An 8,913-nucleotide genomic window follows, 5' to 3' on the forward strand; every position below is an offset into this window, starting at 1 on the left:
GGCAGCAGCGAGCACCACACCACCCTGAAACACCCCGCAACCAATCCTCTCTTCGCTCTCCTTTGCCTGGTGGGTAGAGCACGGGAGGGGGGAGGGCGGCCAATCGGGGTGCGCGGCCTGAGGAGCAGCCAATCGGACCGCGCGGTGTCGGAGAGGGCGGGACTGACTGCCGGGCCGCCGGAGTGCGGCAAGGGGGTGGGCTTTGGTTGTGTCCGTGGGTTTGAGCTGCGGTGAGCGTCCCGCGGGTCAGCGCCTCCCGTGTGGGAGCTCTTGGGGCGGGGTGGCTCGTTTGCATGCTGTCGTTGCACGTTTAATGCTCAGCCCGAGGCAGCTCTGTGAGAGAGTGCAGTGGAACTTCACTCGGCTCTTTAAAGAGGCCGAGTAACTTCCGAGTTGTGTGCTGCAACGCTGGAGGCCAGTTTGCTTTCACCATTTGAGTTGTACGTTGTTCTGAGGGAGGCAGAGTTGATGTTTGGTTGGTTTTTGTTTGTTTGTTTGTTTTGTTTGTGGTTTGTTTTTTTTTTTTTTTTCCAGAAAATTGGGATTAAGATTGGTATAGCTGGTGACGTAAGTTGAGTCCAAAGCTCAGCACGCGTGCCCAGGTGTTATTTGGGCTGTGCCGCAGCATTTCTGTGGGGCAAAGGCTAATGCCCCAGAACGCAGTAGTTTGAAAATAGCATTGGGGTTTTTTGCAGATCATGTTTCAGATGTTTTGCAGATCATGATCATATCGTGAGAACAGGTTATCTGTTTTCATTCTTCACACTGACAGCCAGTGCCATGAACACACAGTGAACTGTGGAATTCAGGAGTTACTTTTTAAACATCTTTCTTCCCTCAGCACATCACTGTCTTCTGCTGTTGGTGGTGTGTTTTTTTTTAATAGCTTTTTTGTTGTTTGTTTGTCTTTCTACCTCAGCACGTGTTTACATTTGGATACTGTTAATGATTAAGCTAGGATTGTATTTTTTTCCAGGTACTGCTGTGCTAATCAGTAGCGGTAGTACTGAATCTCTGAGTTCTCCTCAAATCATTAAATACTGTCTAAGGTAAAATACATAGAAATCTGTGACACAGCATTTGTATTGGAGAGTTTTGTTAGCATTTCAACAAGCAGCTGAGGTTCTGACAGTAGGTTTGTGGAGGGAAAAAAAAAAAAAAAAAGACAGAAAACAAGTCTTATCTGTAACCGGAATTTCTTATTGACTATTATATTATTAATGACTGTTGATTTTGCTAAATTGAGAGTTTTCACTGACTCTGTTTCTGACAGTGGAAAGGAAGAACTGAAGAGAAAACAAGCAATGAAAATACTGGTGATTGGCCTTGGAGGGTAAGTATTAGAAAATTAAATTTCCTCTGCAGCTCAAGACTGGTCTTCCTTTCAGAGTGAACTGTGGTGTAACTTGTACTTCTGCATAGATCATTTTTGAAAACAGTTTACAAATACAGCATATTATGACTTTTTTTTTTTTTTTTTTTTTTTTTTTTAAATGTGTAACACCTAAGAAATTATTCCTGCTTCTATTGGAGATCTCAGATACCACTTCTAGTTTATTTCTTGTCATTAAAAGCTGTTAGAACTTGCCAGAAAATTTCAAGAGTGTATTTACTGTTAATAAACCTCTTGGAGGTGGGGAGAGAGAGGAGCAAATGGCATCTCTGTGATTTACACTACTTATGTAGAGGTGCATGACCATAGGTCTGTATATGTCTAGAAGTGAGATCTTGTCTGATGCAGTATCTGTGTTTTCTAACCCAGAGTTACAAATGGAGGAAAAACAACATTGGCAGAAAAGCTTAAGAAACTGCTTCCAAATTGTGATACAATCTCTCAGGATGACTTCTTTAAGGTAATGGTATTGATGGACAGACCTGATATATAGAAGTGCTCTTGAGTAAATGTTAGTATAATTTCTACTCCTTTAAAGTTCTCTGTTATTGGACTGTTAAAATTGATGCTGCTTTCAAGCTACAGCAGGGGAGATTCAGGCTGGACATGAGGAAGTATTACTTTTCAGAAAGGGTGGTCAGGCACTGGAATGGATGCCCAGGGAGGTGGTGGAGTCACCGAGCCTGGGGGTGTTCAAGGAAAGGCTGGATGTTGTGTTGAGGGACATGGTTTAGTAGGAGCTATTGGGAATAGGTGAACGGTTGGACTGGATGATCTTTTAGGTCTTTTCCAACCTTGGTGATTCTATGATTCTATGATTCTAATGTTAACTTTGTCAGCACTGAGGTAATTGAAATTTCAGTGGCCAAAATCACTGAGTATGCTCAGCAAAATAAATTGACTGTATTTTATACAGTTTCAAAGTAAGGAATGAGTGTATGCTGGATACATTTCTGAAGATACTGTGTGCTAACAGAGTTAATGTTATTGCTTTGTTAACCCTAGTGCTGTGCAGGAATATGTAGCTCTTCATTTCCTAAACCAAAAAAGGAAAGAAAAATCAAGACTGTTGTATGAGTATCAAAGTTCTGTGCTAAAGAGGTTGAACATGTTTTTATTTCTTAAAAGTGAAGTTCTAGTGAACTTCAGAGCGATGACTTGGAGGATTTGTTGTTACAAATGAAATGAAATGTTTGTATTATATTTGAATAGCTTTATGCAGCATTTAAATTTTGAAGACAAATTTATCAGTTAGTGTACAAGTGTGTATGCCCTCATTTTTGTAACTGAAGAAAACAGACCTGTGTAAGCGCTTATGAAAGCACAATTGAAAACTGCAATGTTTTTTCTCTTTAGCCAGAGTCTGAAGTAGAAACAGACGAGCGTGGATTTAAGCTGTATGATGGTCAGTAACTCTGACTTGTTGTGTTGGTTGTGTTGTGTTGAGCTTGGTTCCCTGTCTCTTCTAAGCAAGCAACACCCCTGTTTTGTGTCTATTCTTAGCAAGGTTGTAAACAAACAATGCAGAGCAATCCTTACTTCACTTTCTCTCACCTCACTGAGATAAAAATAGAAAACTTTTTGAATTAGTAAACCTCTGAAGCTGGTGCTTGTCTTTCCCTTTCCTTGTTTTAATCTTCTAGAGTTGCATTGGGTCTAGTGGCAAATGGTTCAGCTCATTTGAAAGTCTCTTGAATTGCAGCACTGGCATAAGGCTAAACCTCATTACTTTCTATGTATTGATGGATTTCCTTTTTTATTTTTATTTTTTTTCACATTAATAACTAACCAATTGGGTATCTTAATGATCGTGTCTCTTTCCTTATTATGTTCCAAATCAGATAAGATTGGGTCTGGTCCAGACACCTTTATCTCATGTCAGGTCTTACACAGAGACCAGAATGGTTCCAAATTCAGACTTGCTGCTGGCTCAACATGCCAGCTTAGTTGTGTGAACTTCTATACCTAGTTCTACTTTCTGCCAGTGTTCTATTCCAGGTCAAGACTAGGTACAAACAGTTGATTATCAGTTACTCTCTTCTGATACTTGGTGATCACAAAATGTATTACTCTGAACATTGTCCTGAACCTTAAATTGTAGCTGAAATCTGACTTCCATCAGTTAATGCAGACTGCGGTTCAGTTTCTGCACTAAATGAAAGTAGAATGTGAAACTAGATGAGAAAGTTCATCTTTCTGGTCTTAATACTGCTCTTATATATTACTTCAAAGTTTGTATCCAGAGTCTGCCTTTGGGCTACAGTTCAGTAACTTATGTGACATCTAACTCTGGACAAAACCATGTGCTACATTGTAATATTTTACCTCTTATGCCATCCTACCAGTCTGAGCCCTCCCTCCCCACCATCCAAATATTTGAAACTTAACAAAAAAAAGCAAAAGATTTTTGAACCCCATTCCTTGCTTTGTTTAAGTGACAGTTGACACAAGGGCAGAAGTCTGGGCTAAGTATTTATGGGTCCTATGGAATAGGATAGCAGTTTGTGCATTTTCTTCCAAAGGGAAAAGGGCTGTGAATTCACACACCTTTTGTTGTCACAGGGTTCTGAAAGTCTGCACCCACCAAATGTATCCCAAACATGGGGAAAGGATTTGTTTCAAGGTATCATCAGTTACAAACATGAAACTACTTACACTTAAGAGACTTGTAGGGCTAATAGCATTCCCTTTCATTTAGGCTTATACGTAGATTATTCCTTTCTTACTGATTCATCTAGTACTTGATGCCCTCTATATGGATGAAATGGTGAAAAGTATTCACAACTGGATGAAAAGCCATGCAAGCTCAGGCATTGTGACTGAAAAACCGATGGACACATGTAACAGAGTAAAGATGACAGAAGATGTTTATATTTTGATTGTTGAAGGCTTTCTGCTGTATAACTATGAGTAAGTAGTAATGCATAAATCGATATATTAAAAGCTGCCCTAAAAACAGGGTACTAAACATAAGCATCTTGACTTGTATCAGAAATTGTTTTACCAGCAGAAGCAGGGAGGTGATCATCCCTCTGTACTCAGCTCTGGTGAGGTTGTACCTCGTGTACAGTGTTGAGTTTTGGGCCCCTCACTATGAAAAAAATGTTGGGGCTCTGGAGCGTTTTCAGAGAAGGGCAAAGAAACTGGTGAGGGGTCTGGAGCACAGGCCTCATGAGGAATGGCTGGGGGAGCTGGAATTCTTTAGTCTGGAGAGAGGAGGCTCAGGGAAGTTCTTATGGCTCTCTATAACTACGTGAAAGGAGGTGTGTCGAGGTGGGGATCAGCCTCTTCTCCTATGTAACTACAGTGATAGGATGAGAGGAAATGGCCTCAAATTGTGCCAGGGGAGATTCAGGTTGAATGTTAGGAAGAGCTTCTCTGAGAGAAAGGGAATGGGCTGCCCAGGGAGGTGGTGGACTCGCTGTCTGTGGAGGTGTTTAAGAAACATTTAAATACAGTACTGAGGGACATAGTTTACTGGCAGATATTAGTGACAGGCGGATGGTTGGACTGGATGATCTTAGAGGTCTTTTCCAACCTTGGTGATTCTATGATTCTATATTACTGTCTTAGGCCACTTAATGAACTCTGGAATAGAAGATATTTTTTGACCCTTCCTTATGAAGAGTGTAAAAGGAGAAGGAGGTAAGATTATTTGGTTGTTGTTCACAGATGGTGACTATACCCCCTAACCTGAACTATGATTTTTTTTGGTACCAGCTTTTCTTTAGCACTTGACAGATATAAGCTGCTAAGAGCATCTATTATCTGTTATTCCTAGGCAACACTCTGTGGGTATTTAGCAGACATTAACAAAAACATGCAGAGAAGTGGTTGTTATTTTTTGTTTTGTTCTGTTTTATATATATATATTAAAATGTTAAGTGTTTTACAAGCAGTAAAACACAATTTGTTGTCCAGAAAAACTACTTAGATTACCAACTAAATGCTAGTGTTAAACTAATGTAAAATGAGAAAAAAAACATGCAGCTATACATGATGATTAATGTTTCAATATCAATCTTTATGCATGGTGTTGCTGGGTTGTTTTTTTTTGCTTTTTGTTTTTGTTTTTCTAAATGAAACATGCTTCATTTAGACTGTATTTTAGTTACATTGCAAGTTTGATTTGGGATATTAAGCCAGTGATTGACTTGGCTCCAGATTTGAAACACTATTGTGTGCTTGAAGCAAGACGTTTGCACAGAATCAAAATCTGGCATCTGAGTGAAGCAGTTCTCCTCTCAATTGTCTTTAGTTGACTGCGCTTTTTTGGTTCTTGATTAGACGTGCCCTTCAGGAGTTCAGTATCTGAATTTCTAGTGAATTAAAACTTGAGAAATCCTTGCCAATAAAAAGAAGCAAAATGTAATTTCTTTGGGTAAAACTTTCAATACAGCTTAATTTATATGTAGTATATTTTTCAGTTAAACTCCTTTTACCTTGTCTTTAATTTAATTTGGTTGTCAGAAATAGATTAGCAAGAATCATACCACAGATTATATTATAACAGAGCAGCTTCCTTTATTCCAGTAGATATGCAAGATTCTTGCTTCTGTATTTTTTAAATGTAAAACTTGCATAGGAAAGCACATGTGTTTCTGTGTAGCACCAGAGTCTATCAGCCAGCAGATACACCCGGGTACTTCGATGGACATGTGTGGCCTATGTACCTGAAATATAAAAATGAAATGGAAGAAAGTGCAAGTAACATTGGTATGATATCTTTAATTTTAAAAATATAAAATGATTAAATGTGTCACATTTCAGGATTTTGTTTGGTTGCCAGTGGTATTTTTTTGTAAGGGACAAAACTTTCTTCAAATATTATTGTGACACTTGCACAACAGGTCAACTGGTTTTGACCTTTCTGTTGTTTCTTTGTTTGTTTGTTTGGGTGGGTTTTTTTAAGGCTTCAAGGTCGTATCTTGTTATTTTTCTAAATGATTATGATTTAAGAAATGTAAACTTTTTTTATCACTACATCCATTAACAAGATAGTTCGCATGTGCATGTGTGCATACATGTCTGTGACTAACCAGGAAACTTCTGAGACAGAATCTGATGCACGAAAATCCTGTATGAGGTCCTTATAAAAGCTATGGGACATTTCACAAATACTTTTTGGTACATACTACATGCAGTAACTAGTCTTGTCAAAATAGTGTCAAATGTGTGGTGCTGTGCGTTTGTGTGATGTTTGCACTCGCACAGCTCTTGGGACTGCCTAATTCTGGACTGAGTGTCAGAGAAAAGAGAGCAGGCAGCTGTTTCAGCAGCATGCAGGGCACTGCTGCTTACTGAGCACAGAGAGTGAGAACTGCAGTATCCTTCCTTAGTTTGCTCAAATCCTAAAGCTGAGGAAGAACCTGTAACTTCCTCCTGCATGGGAACCTTTCTGTTGAATTATTCCAGCTCTACTGTCCTAATGTTATAACTCTTTTGCAGAATTTTTTACTGTAAATATTTGCAAACTAATTATTAACTGAATACTTGTACACTATTGCTTTCTAACATTCAAACTGAGTTTGGGAAAGGAGCAGAGGCTTGCATTGTTCTTGCTTTCTATTTTTTCCTCTCAGCACACCTGTAGGAATACTGAAAATTTTGCTAATTATTACTACAGATAACATATAGCTGGCACAGAACTAATGATTTTATTTTTTTTTTTCTTTTTTTCTCAGTTTATTTAGATGGAACTAAATCCCAAGAGGAGCTTTTATCCTCTGTGTATAATGACATAATACAGGAAATAAAAAGGCTGAGAGAAGGAAGTAAGTGATATTATTGGAAATTGAATTTGCTTACAGAATTCCAAGTTAACTAGAAGCTCGCTACTCTGTATGTAAATGCTGCAAGAATTAGATAGATCTGTTGTCTCCCTGTATAAGCATATTATAGGCCTTATATGTATTTACCTTACACATACGTACCTTAAACATTTTTACTCTGTCATGATAAAGTATATCTTTAAGTTCACTGAAATTGAATTTTGTTAAATAGGTGAATTCACTGCTATCTACTAATAAATCTTAGAAAAGTAAAATGAGACAAAACATAAATGAAAGATGTGTCTTGGTGATAGTAGTCTCAAATATATGGTAATGTCACATGCAAACAAAGAAATGACACAAGTTAAAGGTGTGTACTTTTTATTTCAGATCAGCAGGTCACAGCATGATAAAGCAGAGTACCTCAGTTTGGTCTGATACAAATTGAAAACTCCAGGACTGTGGAACTTGGCAAGACAACCAACTGGGCAGATGCCTATGTTTATGTCCGTGTTTATGTTCATATAATCACAAGTGGATTAGTAGCTAAAGTGTTAGCTCTGTAACTCTCAGATGTTGAGTGCCAACAATGCATTATTCTTTATAATTCCTTCCATCAGTTGTGCTTTGACTGACCTTTATACGTGATTGAATGTGTATATTCTAAAGTATATATTTTTTGTACACTATACTAAACTGTGAAGATGCAGTTCTGCTGGATCAATAAGCGTATCTGACAACTGACCAATGCAGTTTGAAATGTTCATGAAGTACTTGGGAATTACAATGATAAAAAGCTATTAAGTATGTTAGAGGTAATCACTGGTGAACATGGTTAGAGAAACTAGCTATAAACTGTGACAATAGTAATAGTAATTTTAAGATTCAATGAGCAGTTTAACAGCTTATACAGAAACTGAGTCTGTTACGGGATGTATTGTAACTGAACTTCTGTAGAGCTGCTAAAGCCTATGTAGTATTTCTCAAGTAATCTGCATGTTTGGACCAGTTCAGAATGGGTATTTTAAAAAGAAAGATTATTGGGAAAATGTGGAGGAATAAGATGCCGGAATGCAGATGCATCACCAACAATATTAAGAGCAAGGATTAGAACATGGAGAAGTGCAAGACCATAAAAGCATGCTTCAGGGAAGAGGATGTAAGAAATATTCCTTGTTAATCTGCAGAACTCAGGATGAAATTTTACTTATGAAATTATCCAGAAAGCAGATAATGTAAATGTATGTTAAAACTCTATTACAGAATGTGTATATATACTTAGATGTACTGGGAAACTAGGAGATTTAATTACCTTCGATTGCAGGATGAATAAGCCCTTACTTTTCCTGTATGATCTCTTGCAATTTTATCAGCCGAAATCACAATCTATCTGCAGACATGAAAAGCAAAAGATGGACTGTGTTACTTACTACAATTTGGCTAAATTGATCGTGGTGATTGAAAGGTATTACTTAACTATTAGCAGTATTAAAGCACCTTAAAAGCCTGAATAAGTGAGGCCTTAACGTAAACGATGTAAATTTGTGCCTAAAATAAAGAACTTCCACATACTATTTGCAATAAAAATGCTTCACATTGCTTTTGCTGTAATGCACTGATGAGTTATCTGACTTCAAACTGTGCCCCCAAGGTCAGGGAGGGCTGGAGGTGCTCCAGGCACAGAGCAGCACTTCCCTGCAGCCCGAGGGAGGCCCACCGTGGAGCAGGCTCTTCTCTGCAGCCCGTGGG

General features: G+C 38.3%; 1 protein-coding gene across 8 annotated transcripts in view; it reads left to right on the plus strand.

Moving 5' to 3' along the window:
- The window catches only part of NMRK1 (nicotinamide riboside kinase 1), a 31,776-nt gene that overhangs the window by 685 nt on the left and 22,178 nt on the right, over nt 1-8,913 (plus strand). Inside the window, exons 1-9 of one of the 8 annotated variants that reach the window (XM_052701387.1) lie at nt 186-475; nt 1,274-1,333; nt 1,763-1,853; nt 2,750-2,798; nt 4,132-4,303; nt 4,967-5,038; nt 6,003-6,109; nt 7,078-7,167; nt 7,555-8,764. In XM_052701387.1, coding sequence (XP_052557347.1) covers nt 1,305-1,333; nt 1,763-1,853; nt 2,750-2,798; nt 4,132-4,303; nt 4,967-5,038; nt 6,003-6,109; nt 7,078-7,167; nt 7,555-7,574 — 630 coding nt within the window. In that variant the 5' untranslated portion in view covers nt 186-475; nt 1,274-1,304 and the 3' untranslated portion in view covers nt 7,575-8,764. The other 7 variants (XM_052701384.1, XM_052701382.1, XM_052701386.1 and 4 more) reach the window with 7 other exon arrangements.

Source organism: Tympanuchus pallidicinctus, unplaced genomic scaffold (genome assembly GCF_026119805.1).
Source record: "Tympanuchus pallidicinctus isolate F22 unplaced genomic scaffold, pur_lepc_1.0 scaffold4, whole genome shotgun sequence".
Taxonomy (NCBI): Eukaryota; Metazoa; Chordata; class Aves; order Galliformes; family Phasianidae; genus Tympanuchus; species Tympanuchus pallidicinctus.